The sequence below is a fragment of the Tachypleus tridentatus genome, chromosome 9, assembly GCF_004210375.1.
Source record: "Tachypleus tridentatus isolate NWPU-2018 chromosome 9, ASM421037v1, whole genome shotgun sequence".
Classification (NCBI taxonomy): Eukaryota; Metazoa; Arthropoda; class Merostomata; order Xiphosura; family Limulidae; genus Tachypleus; species Tachypleus tridentatus.
Genome location: NC_134833.1, coordinates 151871448 through 151894388, shown reverse-complemented (window position 1 = coordinate 151894388; position 22941 = coordinate 151871448). Strand labels below are relative to the sequence as shown.

The 22941-nt window shown below is 33.1% G+C and overlaps 1 protein-coding gene across 7 annotated transcripts in view; it reads right to left on the bottom strand.

Annotated features, from left to right (window-relative positions):
* The window catches only part of LOC143226666 (EH domain-binding protein 1-like), a 174799-nt gene that overhangs the window by 100833 nt on the left and 51025 nt on the right, over window positions 1–22941 (bottom strand). For all 7 annotated transcript variants that reach the window (XR_013014703.1, XM_076457914.1, XM_076457919.1 and 4 more), the window contains exons 5-6: window positions 18466–18647; window positions 9897–10087 (exon numbers count right to left, since the gene is read on the bottom strand). Coding sequence is in view for 6 of the 7 variants with exons in the window: in XM_076457914.1 (XP_076314029.1) it covers window positions 9897–10087; window positions 18466–18647 (373 nt within the window). In the remaining variant the exon portion in view is untranslated. The remainder of the gene's footprint in view (window positions 1–9896; window positions 10088–18465; window positions 18648–22941) is intronic.

Sequence of the window (22941 nt, the reverse complement as noted above, 5' to 3'; positions counted from 1 at the left end):
CAGAAAATAAACACGCACATACAACCAGAGTGTTAACTGGAGCACACTACATTTTGTGACAGCCATAAAGGACACTGTGGCTTCCTAAACTGCTCTTTATTTAATCTGACAAAACAGACACACACTCCCTTGTCTAATTAATATATGAAAGAAACCACAGTTAGAAAGATCTTTACGTCTGATGATCCTGTTATCGTGAAATCCGAATCAAACAGGTTTCATGTCTGATGATCCTGTTATCGTGATATCCAAATTAAACAGGTTTTACCTCTGATGATCCTGTTATCGTGTTATCCGAGTTAAACAGGTTTCACCTCTGATGATCGTGTTATCGTGTTATCCGAGTTAAACAGGTTTCACCTCTGATGATCCTGTAATCGTGTTATTCGAGTTAAACAGGTTTCATGTCTGATGATCCTGTTATCGTGGTATCCGAATTAAACAGGTTTCATGCCTGATGATCCTGTTATCGTGTTATTCGAGTTAAACAGGTTTCACCTCTGATGATCCTGTTATCGTGTTATCCGAGTTAAACAGGTTTCACCTCTGATGATCCTGTTATCGTGTTATCCGAGTTAAACAGGTTTCACCTCTGATGATCCTGTTATCGTGTTATCCGAGTTAAACAGGTTTCACCTCTGATGATCCTGTTATCGTGGTATTCCAGTTATACAGGTTTCACCCCTAATGATCCTGTTATCGTGGTATCCCAGTTATACAGGTTTCATGTCTGATGACACTGTCATCGTCGTATCTAAGTTAAACAGGTTTCATGTCTGACGATACTGTCATCGTGGTATCTAAATTAAACAGGTTTCACGTCTGATGATACTGTCATCGTGGTATCTAAGTTAAACAGTTTTCATGTCTGATGATACTGTCATCGTGGTATCTGAGTTAAATAGGTTTCACGTCTGATTATACTGTCATCGTGGTATCTAAGTTAAACAGGTTTCACGTCTGATTATACTGTTACCAGACATTTTCATGAAACAGATTTTCATCTTTATGTCTGATTACACTAACTGTTCCAGACTTTTACTCCAAACAGAAATATTCGGATCATTTTTTCCAGTTCGACTCCAGGGACTGAATCATTCTGTTTTGTAAATATCCTGGAACCACACCTTATTTATGCGTCCAATTTTTGGAAGTGAATCTGGAAAAACAAATGTCCCACCAAGATAAATTTTGAATTTATATCAGGTAACACTGTGATGGTTGTAGTTAAAATAAAAGTGAATCCTCATAAGCCGCGACATAGGGAATTATTTGAGGCGAGATTAGGATAAATTAATCTATTAAACCTTTATTATTTGTCTTATTTTATTTTGTTTGTTTTGAATTTCGCGCAAAGCTACATGAAGGCTATCTGCGCTAGCCGTCTCAAATTTAGCAATGTAAGACTAGAGGGAAGACAGCTAGTCATCACCACTCATCGCCAACTGTTGGGCTACTCTTTTACCAACGAATAGTGGGATTGACCGTCACATTATACTGCCCCCACGGCTGAAAAGGTAAGCATGTCTGGTGTGACAAGGATTCGAACCCGTGTCCCACAGATTACAAGTGGAGTACTCTGTTTTATTAGCCGTATTTTCGTGCGCCAGCAATACCAAACGTAGGACGTGCATATACCCGATTCGATTTTACTACTCATCAAGGTCTCTACCAGCCTTCCCTCAAAATGAAATTGTTTTAAACAAGTTTAGAGGGATTTTGAGTGTACTCAAATGTATTAATCGAAAGTGTTTCACCTCCTGAGTCCAAAACTATAATTATATCTTAAATCGGTCAAAAGATGATGAACATATGAGCTAAAAGTCTGTTCTTGGAACAAAGCTCAGAGCCATTCTAAGAGCCGCTACATCACGGTTAGATAGTATTCTCACACACCTGTTTAGCGGCACCAGTGCTAGTGTTTCCCGGATGTGCGGGTCAATTAGTTTGCACATATTTTATTTGCTTTTCTCAACCTCCACAACCCGGAGTTACACCCTAAAACATCTACTCTCCCTAGAAATACGAAATTAAACCCTGGTCTGTTCACCAAAATGATGAATTAGTCAAAATTTGTAACCAATGGCTTAGTTTGCCCATTTCGGTATCCAATAGAATTTTTTCGTGTTTTTTAGCGCAAATATTCACTCTGCTCCACTTCATTTCTATCTACCAAGGGAAATCGAACATAGAATTTTAGTGTTGTAAGTTCGTAAACTTACCGCTGGCCCACCAGATGGCCTGAATGAGTCAAGATGTTTCTTTCTTTGTAGTTAAGCATAAAACTATACAATGGGCTATCTATGCTCTGCCCACCACGGGTATCGAAACTAAACAACGGTTTCTAGCGTTGTCCACAAACATACAGCTACACCAATAGGGGGTGACTGAGTCAAGAATCTAATTCATGGTGGCGTTTGATCATCAAGGTATCTGATTCGAAAATCTTATCCAATGGTACCGTTCGTTTATTAAGTACAATTCCATTATTTTAGTCAACATGAAAAATGTCTTTTATAATTAACGAGAGAAATATCTCTCGTTAATTATAGAACAAGTATATCCTATCAGAGGTCACAAAGGAAGGCGAACTTAATCTTCGCCTGGCATGGCCTGGTGGTTAGGGTGCTCGGCTTTCAATCTGAGGGTCACAGGTTCGATTTCCCGTTACACCAAACATGCTCGACCTTTCAGCCGTTGGGCTTTACAATGTTACAGTGAATTCAAGTATTCGTTGGTAAAAGAATAGCCCAAGAGTTGGCGGTGGGTGGTGATGACTAGCTGTCTTCCCTCTAGTCTTACCCGGCTAAATTAAAGACGGCTATCACAGATAACCTTACACATCGTGTAGCTTTGCGCGAAATTCAAGTCAAATCATTCTAATCTACTGGTGAAAATAAAACATATCCATTCTATTGGCCCACTTGAAATCTGGTGTGGCTTGTTTGGTTTGAATTTTGCGCAAAGCTGCTAGAGGGCTATCTGTGCTAGCCGTCCCTAATTTAGCAGTGTAAGACTAGAGGGAAGGCAGCTAGTCATCACTACCCACCGCCAACTCTCGGGATACTCTTTTACCAACGAATAGTGGGATTGACCGTCATTTTATAATGCCCACACGACTGAAAGGGCGAGCTTGTTTGGTGTGACGGGAATTCGAACCCGCGACCATACGATTGCGAGTCGAATGCCTTTACGCTCTTGGCCATGCCAGGCCTAGCTACAACATTTCGATCACCGGCGTGACCAGTATTAAGTAGACACGTTGTACGGCAAAGATAACTTGAGTATTTAAACGTCTTCTGAGAACTAGTTTTACTCACTATAAAAGCTGTAAATTGTAACGGAAAACTATGATTCACCAAGAAATAAACTTAGAACGAAACTAATCGTCTGATTAATATTCTATCTGTTTGTCGCATATTGTTAAAATTATGATACTGTTGTGTCGACATTTAGTACGAAATACTATTTTGTTTCGTGTGACCCACTAGTTAATGTATCGGGTACAAGGTTCGATCCCAACAGAGGTCACATACTGGGGGCAGGAATGCTAACTTCAAGAGGTAACTTCTATCTTACTCACCCTCTTATAGTAGTACCTTATCTTCATTATTTATCTATTTATTATTTTTCACCTTTTTATGTTTATTTTTTCTTATTCTAACTTGGAAGAGCAGTCACCTTCCAACAACTGTCAGCAGGCAGTGAAGGGTGATATAGATGTGGGTCGTTGTGGGCTTGAGCACCCACACCTCGCTCTCTAATTTCTAATTTTTTATTTGACACTAGCGAATTGGAGGTTAAGACTAATAGACGGTGTATCCCCACCGCAATGTGTGTCCTACCTCTTCACCCACCTCCGAAACCTACGATACATTTTATAATCCCATGTTGTAGCTTGTATCCTACGGTCCTTTTTTAAAAGATGTGCAGCGTATTTTAAAAAAAAAATCATTTTAACGTGTTTTGGTTTATGGTTTTAAAATTTATGGCTATAATATAATTAATCAGAAGTTGGGATTTGCTGTTTTTAACGCAGTCCTTCCTGATGACTTTGTTTATTCATTTAGACAATTAATTTCACTATATATTTATGTGCACTATATAATTTCAATAACACTTAAAAGTTAACTGAAAACAACGCACCCCTACCAGTTTGTTTTTTTTTAGTTAAAACAATACTTAACTAAATAATGTTTTAACAAATTATGACATTAAAGAACCACAATCTGTGTCCGAAAAATGACTGTCATTATATTATCCACTGTTACTACGGTTAAAATATCTAGCAGATCATACTGTCATTATATCATCCACTGTTACTATGGCTAAAATATCCAGCAGATCATACTTTGATGTAGGTGTGAGCTACAATGACATAAATAACAACAATCAAATACACTTTAGGTGTAAAATAAAAGAAATACAATAACAAAACACACATAACTACACTGTTCCCGAAAGGGAACTGAAGGCCGCCTGGAGGAGGGGTCACCTGCCATAACCAGTACACAGTAATATGTTATCAGTCAGTAGACACTAAAATGTTAGTAAAACGTGCGTATATCATGAATCTCGAGAAGAATTATGCATGGCATATGAGCTTCAAAAGCAGTGAATGAATAAATGGTTACTCTTCATTTTAGATTAATTTACGTACAATCTAGTCGTGTGGTTCGACGGTGTGTTAGTAGTTGCCCCTTTCACTTCCGCTGCTTATCGAGTGTAAATTGAAATTTAAATTGAATCACACGTTGCACGCGCACATTATAAGCAAAGAAAACCTGTTTAGTTTCGTTTTATACCCAGCCAGGGTGTCGCAACATCCCAGAACCAGGCGACGTCGTGACGGCGTTATTCCTTGATGAATGTTCATGTGTGTGTGTGTGTGGTGAAAGTGAACACGGTTTGCTTTCAAAATAATATTTTATTTATTGTCAAAAAAGGTTCCAAAATGGTGTTCCACTTCGACTCGAGCGTTGTTGTTGGAGAAAATATAGAAATATTTCCAAGTAAATGTAGTTTCTCAAACTTGAAAAAAAAAAATTAAAAGTTTGTTTGTTTGTTTTTTGAATTTCACGCAAATCTACTCGAAGGCTATCTGCGCTAGCAGTCCCTAATTTAGCAGTGTAAGACTAGAGGGAAGGTAGCTACTCAACACCACCCACCGCCAACTCTTGGGCTACTCTTTTACACAAGAATAGTGGGATTGACCGTCACATTACAACGCTCCCAAGGCTGAAAGGGCGAGCATGTCTGGTGGGAAGGGGATTCGAACCAACGACCCTCAGATTACGAGTCGAACGGCCTAGCCATCTGGCTATTCCGGGCCAAATTTTTCTTTGTTTGTAATTATGTAAAAATATCAACAGTGGGCTATTTGTACTCTGTCCACCAAGGGTATCGAAATCCGAATTATTGCGTTTTAAGTCTGCAAATATACCGTTGTATTAGTGTGGGGGGGGGTCATACAAAAGAAAGACACAAAAAGGTGAAAAATCTAGAATATATGTTTACATGAAACAAATATGGTTCACTATCTATATCACGATGCTTGATAGTGGTTCATAATAGTGATCGCACAGGAATTCCTTTAAAATTTCAACAGAACATTCGGGAAAAAAAACCCCTTAAAATCAGACTTATTTTTTAAACAAAACTGAAACTCCTCATTTCTAATAGTTAAGACTACTCAAACGTTAAAAAGTAAAGTGATTTCAAAATTATTTGTGAAATCAAACTTTGCCCTATGTTCACATAATTATTATTAACGTTATTGCTTCAATAAAAAATAATTAATTTCCTTGAAAGTTGATGTATGTGATTATAACTACATAAGAGCCCCAATGTTATTCTGAGCAGCTGCTCTTTGTACTTGGGGCGTGTATACACAAAAGCTACAGAGACACCAAGTTCATTAAATAACTACTTTTATAAAAAATAAGAAGCTTTATCTAAAGTAATCTTTCAAACGTAATTGTTTTATTTGAAAACGTTGTTTTTTAACTAGTAGAACATTTGTTTCTGTGTTTTTGAATTTCGCACAAAGATATACAAGGGCTATATGCAATAATCGTCCTTAATTTAGCAGTGCAAGACAAGATGGAAGGCAGCTACTCATCACCACCCACCGCCAACTCTTGGGCTACTCTTTTACCAACGAATAGTGGGATTGACCGTCACATTATAACGCCCCCAGGGCTGAAAGGGCGAGCATGTTTGGTGCGACAGGGATTCGAACCCGCGACCCTCAGATTACGACCACCTGGCCATGACGGACCAAGTAGAATGTTATAGGCATTTATTGAGGGTTGTGTCCCGCTCTAGGCATAAACTTGCCAGTTGTTGTACATTAAAAACAACATACAAAATAGAGTATTTAACATTTACACAAAGTGATCACATAAGCACTATAAAAAGTGACATCTATTGTTGTGTGGGATCACAAAGAAATTTTACAAAAAAACTGAAATGCTCCCACGGTAGGGGCGTTATAATGTAACGGTCAATTCCACTATTCGCTGGTAAAAGAGTTGGCGGTGGGTGGTGATGACTAGCTGCTTTCCCTCTAGTCTTACACTACTAAATTACGAACGGCTATCGCGGATATCCCTCGTGTAGCTTTGCGCGAAATTCAAAAAACAAACAAGTGTAATGATCGACTTCGATTTCAACTTCAAATTTTTTTATTTGTAAACTATTTTACACAAACAACATTTAGAAAATTGACATCATACTAAATACAGATTTTATGGCTTTCCTCGACTTGTTTAGGTATTAAAATACTCAAGCGCAGTTCGTTAAAAAAACGTATGTTTATAACATTGTAAATATGTATTTAGACGTTTCTTGCAAATTGAGATAAGTTTGACTTCGTTTCAGCTTTACGGTTACTTTACTTTGGAATAATTCACTTTGGTTTGTTTCATGCACTGTTTTTAACACTAGAACTATTTTCTTTTTGTATTTATTGCGGATTTATTCTTCTTTGTTTCATCTCGTAAAACCGCATCACACTCTGAGCACTCAGAACTGTTTCATACTCCGTTCGTCATAATAAATACCATTACTTCATTGTTTGCTTCGTGAAGTTTTATTACATAAAGTTACGTCTAAGAGAGTTTATTTGTCTGCCCGCGTAAAATTTTCTTCAAATATACGAGGATTTATTGATCTAACACATAAAACCTGCAAAAAAGCGTTGCTTGAATGCCGTGCTATAAAATGATAAAGCAAATCCTAAAAAAAATGGTATGAAAAGAACCGCGAATGTTTTGTGGGTCGCGGCTTGTTACGTAATAAAGAACAATAATTCAGACCCCGGATGTAGAGAAAACACAAACAGACAATTCTCGCGTTAACCATTAGTGAACTCGCACCTGATTGTTGGGAAAACACAATTTTCAAAGTTAATAATTCAGAAAAAGCTGCTCCCTGGTTGGACAGAGGTAAGTCTTTGGATATACGATTTATAACGTTAGATTCCAGGGATTCGATTTCCCTCGGTGAACACAGCAGATAGTCTGATGTGGCTTTGCTATAAGAACAACACTGAGAAAGCACACTCAGACATCTGATAGCACTAAAAACAAGCTTTTCCGAAAGGCAATCAGTCGTGGACTGCTACCTTGATAAAATAGTTGAACCGACTTATTCTGGTGCACGCGGAAATCATGCGCTACGAAAAACTTCGCCACAAGATCAACAGTTATTGATGCCCGCCTCGATACGAGGCGCAAGTAGCCTGATTGCTTTCTGTGCGGCCCGGCATGGCCAAGCGTGTTAAGGCGTGCGACTCGTAATCAGAGGGTCGCGGGTTCGCATCCCCGTCGCACCAAACATGCTCGCCCTACAGCCGTGGGGGCATATAATGTGACGGTCAATCCCGCTATTCCTTGGTAAAAGAGTAGCCCAAGAGTTGGTGGTGGGTGGTGATGACTAGCTGCCTTCCCTCTAGTCTTACACTGCTAAATTAGGGATGGCTAGCGCAGATAGCCCTCGAGTAGCTTTGCGCGAAATTCAAAACAAACAAGCTTTCTGCGCCATAAAACACCTCAAGAACATAAGTACGGGGAGGAGGAAGAGGTCATAGAGAACCTGACCATCTAGGGTATGAACTTTTCTTACCCAAACACCGACAGACATTCGAACGACATAAAACACCAAACCTCGACACACGCTTAAATAGAAGTAAACAACTCGTCGGATGGTATACAGTTGAATACGTAATATTAACTCGTTCGCTGCCACGTGTCCCAACGATGGATCGCAGGCAGTTTTCTTACAAAGTCAAATTTCTCTCGCGTTATATGAGTTTAGGTCAGTGTAACTGCCCATTGGCCACCTCCTTGAATTGTTTATTTTGTAATACTGTGCAGCAGCGAACGTGTCAAGCCCCCTATAACAAGTAGATACAAAATACAAGAGCAATAATGTAATTTTAAACACTACGATACGTTTCAACACTTTTACCTATACAGAATGGGTGCACGACCACAATATAACGTCTGAGTTGAAGTGATAACTTTTTAATATTCTACAAACATTAACAAGTATTATAAAGTTATAAATAACACATGTTCTGTTAAATAAGAAAACAAATTTTCTTATGCTAAACAATATCTTCACACTGAGGAAAATAATACATTTAATAAATAAAGTTTAAACTATAACATTTAGACTAGTACTCAATATAACTTATGTTCGTGTTTAAAATCATTGATAACATGGTAGTCTAGGCTGTAAACACTGTACAAACTAAGATGGAGGGTTTATGATACTGTCTGTAAACATCTTCTGATACCAGATATTGATAACATAGTAGTCTAGGCTGATATCTGTAAACACTGTACAAACTCAATACGGAGGGTTTATGATACTGTCTGTAAACATCTACTAATACCAGATATTGATAACGTAGTAGTCTAGGCTGATATGTGTAAACACTGTACAAACTCAAGGTAGAGGGTTTATGATACTATCTGTAAACACCTATTGATATCAGACTTTGATGTCTGTAAACAATGTACACGTTTCTTTAATTTGATTTGTTTAACTTGGCTGTTTAGGTTTACAGTTTTACCACAGGCTATCTTCACTAGACCCACCTCACAGAACAAAGTGAAGCTTACTGTTGACTTATGTGGAAGACATCTCCAGTTAAAGATTCTTTGGTACATTACATTCAAAGTTTATCAATACTCTGATAACCTACACTTGTCAAGCATGACATCAACAGAAGATATCCAAGTTAAAGAATGTCTCACAGATTTGAATATTTTCTTTTATAAAGACAGAAGGGTTTTAAAAGTTTTGTTACAATCCCAAACGATTCTTCTCTGAACACATTTCTTTAAGTGTTTAACCTTACAGAAGAAATAAACCAGTTTTAACAAGTCCTCTGAGGCCAGTTAACAAAAAAATTCATTTTTACACACACAAATGCCATATTTTTATATCTTCACTCACACATAACTATAGAATTCTTACACATCTACTTTATATATAAACTGAACATATTTCCACATCCATTTCTGCATGTCCACTCAACAAACACATACAACATTTCTACTGTCACATACATTTAAATAAACAAATGCTGCAACATTTGTGCATTCACTAAACAAAGAGTAAACTTAAAATTACTTCAATATAATACACACTAACATTCAGTTCAGATGTTAGTTAACATTCATACATAACTTACATGTGTAAACTTAATATCAGTATAGTTTGATATACACAAACAGTTAGACAAGTATACATACATATCTTATGAATGTAAATGCTGAACTTGTTCAAAATAATTCACATAAACACTTACGTATACATCTTATGCGTTAATTTTGTATTAGTTCAATATAATACACATATAGATACAAATACACATATCTTACTTGTGTTATTTTCTTCAGATGAGTCATGACCTGACACCAAGAGCCCAAACTGGGAGGCCAGCTCCGAAATTGTGGCAGCTGTGTCTTCTCGACTCATTTCAGATTCGTCTTCAAAATCATCCAAGTTTCCAACGTCATGATCAGGTGGCTGCATGCTCATGAGGCTGGCAATGCTCTGTAAGTCTTCATCCCTGCATTATGAAATAACTCATGTTACAAGCTAAAGCAACATTGTTTTGCTGGTATAATAAACAAAATGGACGCTCACATATAATGATACAAATATACACTTTATAACACAAAAAAATCTATTCTCAAATAAACCAAAAACAATAAGTTAACACTTTACTGTCCACCAAAGGTATAGTATTTGACCATCTAGAAAATACAAACACATACTGTTCACAAAGATCAGCACACCAAACTAAAGGTTTAACAGACTTTATTTTTCACAAAGATTAAAACAACAACAACCTAAAAAATCTAAACACTTTACTGATAACTAAAACTGAAACAACAACAGACTAAAGAATCTAAAGACATACTGTTCACTAAGATTAAAACAACAACAGACTAAAGAATCTAAAGACATACTGTTCACTAAGATTAAAACAACAACAGACTAAAGAATCTAAAGACATACTGTTCACTAAGATTAAAACAACAACAGACTAAAGAATCTAAAGACATACTGTTCACTAAGATTAAAACAACAACAGACTAAAGAATCTAAAGACATACTGTTCACTAAGATTAAAACAACAACAGACTAAAGAATCTAAAGACATACTGTTCACTAAGATTAAAACAACAACAGACTAAAGAATCTAAAGACATACTGTTCACTAAGATTAAAACAACAACAGACTAAAGAATCTAAAGACATACTGTTCACTAAAATTAAAACAACAACAATCTAAAGAATCTAAAGACATACTGTTCACTAAAATTAAAACAACAACAGACTAAAGAATCTAAAGACATACTGTTCACTAAGATTAAAACAACAGACTAAAGAATCTAAAGACATACTGTTCACTAAGATTAAAACAAGAACAGACTAAAGAATCTCAAGACATACTGTTGACTAAGATTAAACAACAGACAAAAGAATCTAAAAATAAACTGTTCAATGAAACATCGAGAGACAAAAAAATCTAAAGACATACTGTTCACTAAGATTAAAACATCAACCAACTGAAGAATCTAAAGATACTGTTCACTAAGATAAAAACAACAACAGACAAAAGAATCTTAAGACATACTGTTCACTAAAACATCGAGAAACTAAAAAATCTGAAGACACACTGTTCACTAAGATTAAAACAAGAACAGAATATGGAATCTAAAGATATACTGTACACTAAAGCAGCAACAGACTAAAGAATCTGAAGATATATTGTACTGTAAGAATAAAACAAAAAAAATAAAACAAATAAAAAAAATCTAAAGACAATCTGTTCACAAAAACATCAACACAATGAATAATCTAAAGACATACTGTTCTCTAAAAGAAAAAGAGAGTAAAGAATCTAAAAACATATTTTTCACTAAAACATCGAGAGACTAAAGAATCTCAAGAAAAACTGTTCACTAAAACAAAAACAGACTAAAGAATCTAAAGACATACTGTTCACAAAAACATCGACAGACTAAAAAATCTAAAGACATACTGTTCACTAAAACAAAAACAGACTAAAGAATCTAAAGACATACTGTTCACTAAAACATCGACAGACTAAAAAATCTAAAGACATACTGTTCACTAAAAAAAACAGACTAAAGAATCTAAAGACATACTGTTCACTAAAACATCGACAGACTAAAAAATCTAAAGACATACTGTTCACTAAAAAAACAGACAAAAGAATCTAAAGACATACTGTTCACTAAAACATCGAAAGACGAAAGAATCTAAAGACATACTGTTCACTAAAACATCGAAAGACGAAAGAATCTAAAGACATACTGTTCACTAAAACATCGACAGACTAAAGAATCTAAAGACATAGTGTTCAATAAAACAAAAACAGACTAAAGAATCTAAAGACATACTGTTCAATAAAACATCGATAGAATAAATAATCTAAAGACATACTGTTCACTGAAATATCAACAGACTAAAAAATCTAAAGACATACCGTCCACTAAAATATTAACAGTGTAAAGAATCTTAAGACATACTGTTCACTAAAACAAAAACAGACTAAAGAATCTAAAGACATACTGTTCACTAAAACATCGACAGACAAAAAAATCTAAAGACATACTGTTCACTAAAACATCGACAGACTAAAAAATCTAAAGACATACTGTTCACTACAACATCGACAGACTAAAGAATCTAAAGACATACTGTTCCATAAAACATCGACAGACTAAAAAATCTAAAAACATACTGTTCACTAAAACAAAAACAGACTAAAGAATCTAAAGACATACTGTTCAATAAAACATCGATAGAATACAGAATCTAAAGATATACTGTACAGTAGGATTAAAACAACAAGAGACAAAAGAATCTAAAGACTACTGTTCATTGAAACATTAACAAAGTGAAGGATCTTACGACATACTGTTCACTAAGATTAAAATAACAACAGAATAAATAATCTAACGATGTACCGTTGACGAAAACAACAAGAATCTAAACACATATTGTTCACTAAAACATCAACAGACTAAAGAATCTAAAGACATACTGTTCACTAAGATTAAAACAACAACAGACTAAAGAATCTAAAGACATACTGTTCACTAAGATTAAAACAACAACAGACTAAAGAAGCTAAAGACATACTGTTCACTAAGATTAAAACAACAACAGACTAAAGAATCTAAAGACATACTGTTCACTAAGATTAAAACAACAGACAAAAGAATCTAAAAATAAACTATTCAATGAAACATCGAGAGACAAAAAAATCTAAAGACATACTGTTCACTAAGATTAAAACATCAACCAACTGAAGAATCTAAAGATACTGTTCACTTAGGTAAAAACAACAACAGACAAAAGAATCTTAAGACATACTGTTCACTAAAACATCGAGAAACTAAAAAATCTGAAGACACACTGTTCACTAAGATTAAAACAAGAACAGAATATGGAATCTAAAGATATACTGTACACTAAAGCAGCAACAGACGAAAGAATCTGAAGATATATTGTACTGTAAGAATAAAACAAAAACAAAAAAATAAAACAAATAAAAAAATCTAAACACAATCTGTTCACAAAAACATCAACACACTGAATAATCTAAAGACATACTGTTCTCTAAAACAAAAAGAGAGTAAAGAATCTAAAAACATATTTTTCACTAAAACATCGACAGACTAAAAAATCTAAAGACATACTGTTCACTAAAAAAAACAGACTAAAGAATCTAAAGACATACTGTTCACTAAAACATCGACACACTAAAGAATCTAAAGACATACTGTTCAATAAAACAAAAACAGACTAAAGAATCTAAAGACATACTGTTCAATAAAACATCGATAGAATAAAGAATCTAAAGACATACTGTTCACTAAAACATCGACAGACTAAAGAATCTAAAGACATACTGTTCACTAAAACATCGACAGACTAAAGAATCTAAAGACATACTGTTCACTAAAACATCGACAGACTAAAGAATCTAAAGACATAGTGTTCACTAAAACAAAAACAGACTAAAGAATCTAAAGACATACTGTTCAATAAAACATCGATAGAATAAAGAATCTAAATACATACTGTTCACTAAACAAAAGACTAAAGAATCTAAAGACATACTGTTCACTGAAATATCAACAGACTAAAAAAGCTAAAGACATACCGTCCACTAAAATATTAACAGTGTAAAGAATCTTAAGACATACTGTTCACTAAAACAAAAACAGACTAAAGAATCTAAAGACATACTGTTCACTAAAACATCGACAGACTAAAGAATCTAAAGACATACTGTTCACTAGGATTAAAACAACAACAGATGAAAGAATCTAAAGACATACTGTTCACTAAGATCAAAACAACAACAGACGAAAGAATCTAAAGACATACTGTTCACTAAGATCAAAACAACAACAGACTAAAGAATCTAAAGACATACTGTTCACTAAGATTAAAACAACAGACTAAAGAATCTAAAGACATACTGTTCACTAAAATTAAAACAACAACAGACTAAAGAATCTAAAGACATACTGTTCACTAAGATTAAAACAACAGACTAAAGAATCTAAAGACATACTGTTGACTAAGATTAAAACAACAGACAAAAGAATCTAAAAATAAACTATATCTAAAAATAAACTATTCAATGAAACATCGAGAGACAAAAAATCTAAAGACATACTGTTCACTAAGATTAAAACATCAACCAACTGAAGAATCTAAAGATACTGTTCACTAAGATAAAAACAACAACAGACAAAAGAATCTTAAGACATACTGTTCACTAAAACATCGAGAAACTAAAAAATCTGAAGACACACTGTTCACTAAGATTAAAACAAGAACAGAATATGGAATCTAAAGATATACTGTACACTAAAGCAGCAACAGACTAAAAAATCTGAAGATATATTGTACTGTAAGAATAAAACAAAAACAAAAAATAAAACAAATAAAAAAAATCTAAAGACAATCTGTTCACAAAAACATCAACACACTGAATAATCTAAACACATACTGTTCTCTGAAACAAAAAGAGAGTAAAGAATCTAAAAACATATTTTTCACTAAAACATGGAGAGACTAAAGAATCTCAAGACATACTGTTCACTAAAACAAAAACAGACTAAAGAATCTAAAGACATATTGTTCCATAAAACATCGACAGACTAAAAAATCTAAAAACATACTGTTTACTAAAACAAAAACAGACTAAAGAATCTAAAGACATACTGTTCAATAAAACATCGATAGAATACAGAATCTAAAGATATACTGTACAGTAGGATTAAAACAACAAGAGACAAAAGAATCTAAAGACATACTGTTCATTGAAACATCAACAAAGTGAAGGATCTTACGACATACTGTTCACTAAGATTAAAATAACAACAGAATAAATAATCTAAAGATGTACCGTTGACGAAAACAACAAGAAACTAAAGAATCTAAAGACATACTGTTCACTAAAACATCAACAGACTAAATAATCTTAACACGTACTGTTCACTAAAACATCAACAGACTAAAGAATCTAAAGACATACTGTTCACTAAGATTAAAACATCAACAGACTAAAGAATCTAAAGACACACTGTTCACTCAAACATTAACAGACTGAAGAATCAAAAGATATACTGTTCACTAAACCACTGAGAGAATAAAGAATTTAAAGACGTACTGTACAGTAAGATTAAAACAACAAGAGACAAAACAATCTAAAGACACACTCTTTGCTAAAACATCAACAGACTAAAAATATAAAGACATACCATTCACTAAAACATTAACAGTGTACATAATCTAAAGACATACTGTTCATTAAGATTAAAACAACAACAGACTAAAGAATCTAAAGACATACTGTCCACTAAAACATCTACAGACTAAAGAATTCAATGATTTACTGTTTAGTCACATTAAAACAACAGTCAAAATAATGTAAAAACATACTGTTCAATAAACTATCAACAGACTAAAGAATCTAAACACATACTGTTCACGAAAACAACAATACATTAAAGAATCTAAAAACAATCTGTTCACAAAAACATCAACACACTGAATAATCTAAAGACATACTGTTCTCTAAAACAAAAAGAGAGTAAAGAATCTAAAAACATATTTTTCACTAAAACATCGAGAGACTAAAGAATCTCAAGACATATTGTTCACTAAAACAAAAACAGACTAAAGAATCTAAAGACATACTGTTCCATAAAACATCGACAGACTAAAAAATCTAAAAACATACTGTTCACTAAAACAAAAACAGACTAAAGAATCTAAAGACATACTGTTCAATAAAACATCGATAGAATACAGAATCTAAAGATATACTGTACAGTAGGATTAAAACAACAAGAGACAAAAGAATCTAAAGACATACTGTTCATTGAAACATCAACAAAGTGAAGGATCTTACGACATACTGTTCACTAAGATTAAAATAACAACAGAATAAATAATCTAAAAATGTACCGTTGACGAAAACAACAAGAAACTAAAGAATCTAAAGACATACTGTTCACTAAAACATCAACAGACTAAAGAATCTAAAGACATACTGTTCACTAAGATTAAAACAAATCACAGACTAAAGAATCTAAAGACATACTGTTCACTAAAACATTAACAGACTGAAGAATCAAAAGATATACTGTTCACTAAACCACTGAGAGAATAAAGAATTTAAAGACGTACTGTACAGTAAGATTAAAACAACAAGAGACAAAACAATCTAAAGACACACTCTTTGATAAAACATCAACAGACTAAAAATATAAAGACATACCATTCACTAAAACATTAACAGTGTAAAGATTCTAAAGACATACTGTTCATTAAGATTAAAACAACAACATACTAAAGAAACTAAAGACATACTGTTAACCAAGATTAAAATAACAACAGACAAAAGAATCTAAAGATGTACCGTTTTCACTAAAACAACAACAGACTAAAGAATCTAAAGATATACTGTACACTAAAGCAACAACAGACTAAAAAACCTAAAAACATACTGTTCACTAAAACAACAACAGACTAAAGAATCTAAAGATATACTCTTGGGCTAAAACATCAACAGACTAAAGAATCTAAAGCCATACTGTTCACTATAACATCAGACTAAAAAATCTAAAGACATACTGTTCACTAAAATATTAAAAGTGTAAAGAACCTAAAGACATACTGTTCACTAAGATTAAAACAAAAACATACTAAAGAAACTAAAGACATACTGTTCACTAAGATTAAAACAAAAACATACTAAAGAAACTAAAGACATACTGTTCACTAAGATTAAAACAACAACAGACTAAATAATCTAAAGACATACTGTTCACTAAAACATCTACAGACTAAAGAATTAAATGATTTACTGTTCAGTCGGAGTAATACAATAACAGACTAAAGAATCTAAAGACATACTGTACATTAAAGCAACAACAGACTAAAGAATGTAAAGACATATTGTTCACTGAAACATGAATAGACTAAAAAATCTGAAGACATACTGTTCATTAAAACAAAAACATACTAAAAAATCTAAAGACATAGTGTTCACTAAGATTAAATCAACAACAGACTAAAGAATCTAATGATATTCTGTTCAGTAAGGTTAAAATAGCAACAGACTAAAGAAACTAAAGATATACTGTTAACTAAAATTAAAACATCAAGAAACTATAGAATATAAAGACTTTACTGTTCACTAAAACTAGATCACAAAAAGTCAGAGAACCTATTGATTTTATTTTCACAACAGATACAACAAAACTGTCTAAATCTTGAAACTAACTACTGTAGTTTAATACTTATAAATAAGAGTCTCGCTGAATATTAGAATGATGTAACTTTTTTTAGATTTAATTTTAATAAATCGCTACGCATTCTAGAAAAATGTACGAAATTCTATCACACTTAAGAGGAGGTACTGGTTCAGACACAAAGATTCACAGTGTGATGTAAGTAATCATATGTGTGAAAACATAAAATGATAATATGAAAATTTGTAGCACACTTATTTTCCTAAATGACACTAAATCCACACTTCGCTGTTGTAATCACATATACAGTTAAGACACTCATACTTTCAATGACACAAAGTTAAGGATTTCTAAAGACACTTTAATTAATTTGCACATTCACTTCAGTTAATGCTTTATGTTATAAGAGACAAAACAAAAGTCAGGTCTTGTATCTCAAGATGGCTGGTATGGGTAGTAAAACTCTTTGTATACATAGAACAATGTTTCAACGTTCTCAGGTTATCATGGTGACCTAAGATATCTTGAGATACACTTGAAGTGGCTTTCTAGTCATCATGAATCATAAAAGTCAGGCCTGCTTTAGCTTTGATCTCTTGGTCATTCAAATACTTTAGTTTATTACTTTATACATCCTTTGAAATTATTATATATTTAATAATGGCTGGTATGGGTAGAGAAAGCACGAGCAGAGGAGTGAACAACGTTTCGACCCTCTTTGGCCATCATGAACCTAACGATGAGAGAAGAACATTCTTCGCTTCTCTACTAGTGCTTTCTCTACCCATATCAGCTGTTTTTAAACATATAATTTTCTCTACAAGTGGGTTTCCTCATCATCATGGATGTTTTGAAATAATTATCACTTTGAAATGAAATAGAAATTTTATTGGCTGAACTTTTGTTTTCGTGAGCAATTTGTAACCTGTATTTTAGCCTGAAAATAGAATATTTCTTTTAAAATTAGTTTGTTTCTACTTTAGCATAAATTTACTCATCAGCTCCTCTTAGATGAATATATAAATAGATGTTGTGGCCACAATGTTGTTTGTCAAAATAAACAAAATGACAAACTTTAACTATGAAATAACAAAAGTGAGAAAAACTGAAATGAATTCACATCTGTACTCACGTTGCCTTTCCTTCTTTGAGGAAAACAGACGACAAGGTTAATATGAGATGAGCTCCAGTTACTTTCTTCGAAAGAGGTTTAAACTTTAGCTTCACTTCAGACTGAATAGACTCCAAGCTTGTATAGTACCTGAGATTGATGTTTGCTGAAGCTACTAGACGGTGCTTTCCACTTTTAGAAATCTACAGTAAAATTTACATAAATTACTCAGACAACTAAAAAAAAAAATTTCATTATAAGAAAGTCCTTCTGTGGTATGACAGTATTTATTATTAATGTTTTGTTAGTTCTACTCTGTCTCTCGTGGTATAACAGTATTAATTATTAATGTTTGGTTAGTTCTACTGTGTCTCTTCTGGTAAGACAGTATTAATTATTAATGTTTGGTTACTTCTACTGTGTCTCTTGTGGTATCACAGCATTTATTATTAATTTTTGGTTAGTTCTACTGTGTCTCTTGTGGTATAACAGTATTTATTATTAATGTTTGGTTAGTTCTACTGTGTCTCTTCTGGTATAACAGTATTTATTATTAATGTTTGGTTAGTTCTACTGTATCTCTTCTGGTATAACAGTATTTATTATTAATATTTAGTTAGGTCTACTATGTCTCTTGTGGTATAACAGTATTTATTGTTAATGTTTGGTTAGGTCTACTGTAGCTCTTGTGGTATGGCAGTATTAATTATTAATGTTTGGTTAGTTCTACTGTGTCTCTTGTGGTATGGCAGTATTAATTATTAATATTTGGTTAGTTCTACTGCGTCTCTTGTGGTATAATATTATTAATTATTAATGTTTGGTTAGTTCTACTGTGTCTCTTGTGGTATAACAGTATTACTTATTAATGTTTGATTAGGTCTGCTGTATCTCTTGTGGAATAACAGTATTAATTATTAATGTTTGGTTAGGTCTGGTGTATCTCTTGTAGTATAACAGTATTTATTATTAATGTTTGGTTAGTTCTACTGTGTCTCTTTTTGTATGGCAGTATTTATTATTAATGTTTGGTTAGGTCTACTGTATCTATTGTGGTATAACAGTATTTATTATTAATGTATGGTTAGGTCTACTGTATCTCTTGTGGTATAACAGTATTTATTATTAATGTTTGGTTAGTTCTACTGTGTGTTTCGTGGTATGACAGTATTTATTATTGATGTTTGGTTAGGTCTACTGTGTCTCTTGAGGTATGACAGTATTTATTATTAATGTTTGGTTAGTTCTACTGTGTCTCTTGTGGTATGACAGTATTTATTATTAATGTTTGGTTAGGTCTACTGTGTCTCTTGTGGTATGACAGTATTTATTATTAATGTTTGGTTAGTTCTACTGTATCTCTTGTGGTATAACAGTATTTATTATTAATGTTTGGTTAGGTCTACTGTGTCTTTTGTGGTATGACAGTATTTATTATTGATGTTTGGTTAGGTCTACTGTGTCTCTTGTGGTATAACAGTATTTATTGTTAATGTTTGGTTAGGTCTACTGTAGCTCTTGTGGTATGGCAGTATTAATTATTAATGTTTGGTTAGTTCTACTGTGTCTCTTGTGGTATGGCAGTATTAATTATTAATGTTTGGTTAGTTCTACTGTGTCTCTTGTGGTATGACAGTATTAATTATTAATGTTTGGTTAGTTCTACTGCGTCTCTTGTGGTATAACAGTATTAATTATTAATGTTTGGTTAGTTCTACTGTGTCTCTTGTGGTATAACAGTATTACTTATTAATGTTTGATTAGTTCTACTGTGTCTCTTGTGGTATAACAGTATTTATTATTAATGTTTGGTTAGTTCTACTGTGTCTCTTGTGGTATAACAGTATTTATTATTAATGTTTGGTTAGTTCTACTGTGTCTCTTCTGGTATAACAGTATTTATTATTAATATTTAGTTAGGTCTACTATGTCTCTTGTGGTATAACAGTATTTATTGTTAATGTTTGGTTAGGTCTACTGTAGCTCTTGTGGTATGGCAGTATTAATTATTAATGCTTGGTTAGTTCTACTGTGTCTCTTGTGGTATGGCAGTGTTAATTATTAATGTTTGGTTAATTCTACTGTGTCTCTCGAGGTATGACAGTATTAATTATTAATGTTTGGTTAGTTCTACTGTGTCTCTTGTGGTATAACAGTATTAATTATTAATGTTTGGTTAGTTCTACTGTGTCTCTTGTGGTATGACAGTATTTATTATTAATGTTTGGTTAGTTCTACTGTATCTCTTGTGGCATAACAGTATTTATTATTAATCTTTGGTTAGTTCTACTGTATCTATTGTGGTATAACAGTATTTATTATTAATGTATGGTTAGGTCTACTGTATCTCTTGTGGTATGACAGTTTTTATTATTAATGTTTGGTTAGTTCTACTGTGTCTCTTGTGGTATAACAGTATTACTTATTAATGTTTGATTAGGTCTGCTGTATCTCTTGTGGAATAACAGTATTAATTATTAATGTTTGGTTAGGTCTGGTGTATCTCTTGTAGTATAACAGTATTTATTATTAATGTTTGGTTAGTTCTACTGTGTCTCTTTTCGTATGGCAGTATTTATTATTAATGTTTGGTTAGGTCTACTGTGTCTCTTGTGGTATGACAGTATTTATTATTAATGTTTGGTTAGTTCTACTGCGTCTCTTGTGGTATAACAGTATTAATTATTAATGTTTGATTAGGTCTGCTGTATCTCTTGTGGTATAACAGTATTTATTATTAATGTTTGGTTAGTTCTACTGTGTCTCTTCTGGTATAACAGTATTTATTATTAATATTTGGTTAGGTCTACTGTGTCTCTTGTGGTATAACAGTATTTATTGTTAATGTTTGGTTAGGTCTACTGTAGCTCTTGTGGTATAACAGTATTTATTATTAATGTTTGGTTAGGTCTACTGTGTCTCTTGTGGTATAACAGTATTAATTATTAATGTTTGGTTAGGTCTACTGTAGCTCTTGTGGTATAACAGTATTTATTATTAATGTTTGGTTAGGTCTACTGTGTCTTTCGTGGTATGACAGTATTTATTATTGATGTTTGGTTAGGTCTACTGTGTCTCTTGTGGTATGACAGTATTTATTATTGATGTTTGGTTAGGTCTACTGTGTCTCTTGTGGTATAACAGTATTTATTGTTAATGTTTGGTTAGGTCTACTGTAGCTCTTGTGGTATGGCAGTATTAATTATTAATGTTTGGTTAGTTCTACTGTGTCTCTTGTGGTATGGCAATATTAATTATTAATGTTTGGTTAGTTCTACTGTGTCTCTTGTGGTATGACAGTATTAATTATTAATGTTTGGTTAGTTCTACTGCGTCTCTTGTGGTATAACAGTATTAATTATTAATGTTTGGTGAGTTCTACTGTGACTCTTGTGGTATAACACTATTACTTATTAATGTTTGATTAGGTCTGCTGTATCTCTTGTGGAATAACAGTATTAATTATTAATGTTTGGTTAGGTCTGGTGTATCTCTTGTGGTATAACAGTATTTATTATTAATGTTTGGTTAGTTCTACTGTGTCTCTTCTGGTATAACAGTATTTATTATTAATATTTAGTTAGGTCTACTGTGTCTCTTGTGGTATAACAGTATTTATTGTTAATGTTTGGTTAGGTCTACTGTAGCTCTTGTGGTATAACAGTATTTATTATTAATGTTTGGTTAGGTCTACTGTGTCTCTTGTGGTATAACAGTATTACTTATTAATGTTTGATTAGGTCTGCTGTATCTCTTGTGGAATAACAGTATTAATTATTAATGTTTGGTTAGGTCTGGTGTATCTCTTGTGGTATAACAGTATTTATTATTAATGTTTGGTTAGTTCTACTGTGTCTCTTTTCGTATGGCAGTATTTATTATTAATGTTTGGTTAGGTCTACTGTGTCTCTTGTGGTATGACAGTATTTATTATTAATGTTTGGTTAGTTCTACTGCGTCTCTTGTGGTATAACAGTATTAATTATTAATGTTTGATTAGGTCTGCTGTATCTCTTGTGGTATAACAGTATTTATTATTAATGTTTGGTTAGTTCTACTGTGTCTCTTCTGGTATAACAGTATTTATTATTAATATTTAGTTAGGTCTACTGTGTCTCTTGTGGTATAACAGTATTTATTGTTAATGTTTGGTTAGGTCTACTGTAGCTCTTGTGGTATAACAGTATTTATTATTAATGTTTGGTTAGGTCTACTGTGTCTCTTGTGGTATAAAAGTATTAATTATTAATGTTTGGTTAGGTCTACTGTAGCTCTTGTGGTATAACAGTATTTATTATTAATGTTTGGTTAGGTCTACTGTGTCTTTCGTGGTATGACAGTATTTATTATTAATGTTTGGTTAGGTCTACTGTGTCTCTTGTGGTATGACAGTATTTATTATTGATGTTTGGTTAGGTCTACTGTGTCTCTTGTGGTATAACAGTATTTATTGTTAATGTTTGGTTAGGTCTACTGTAGCTCTTGTGGTATGGCAGT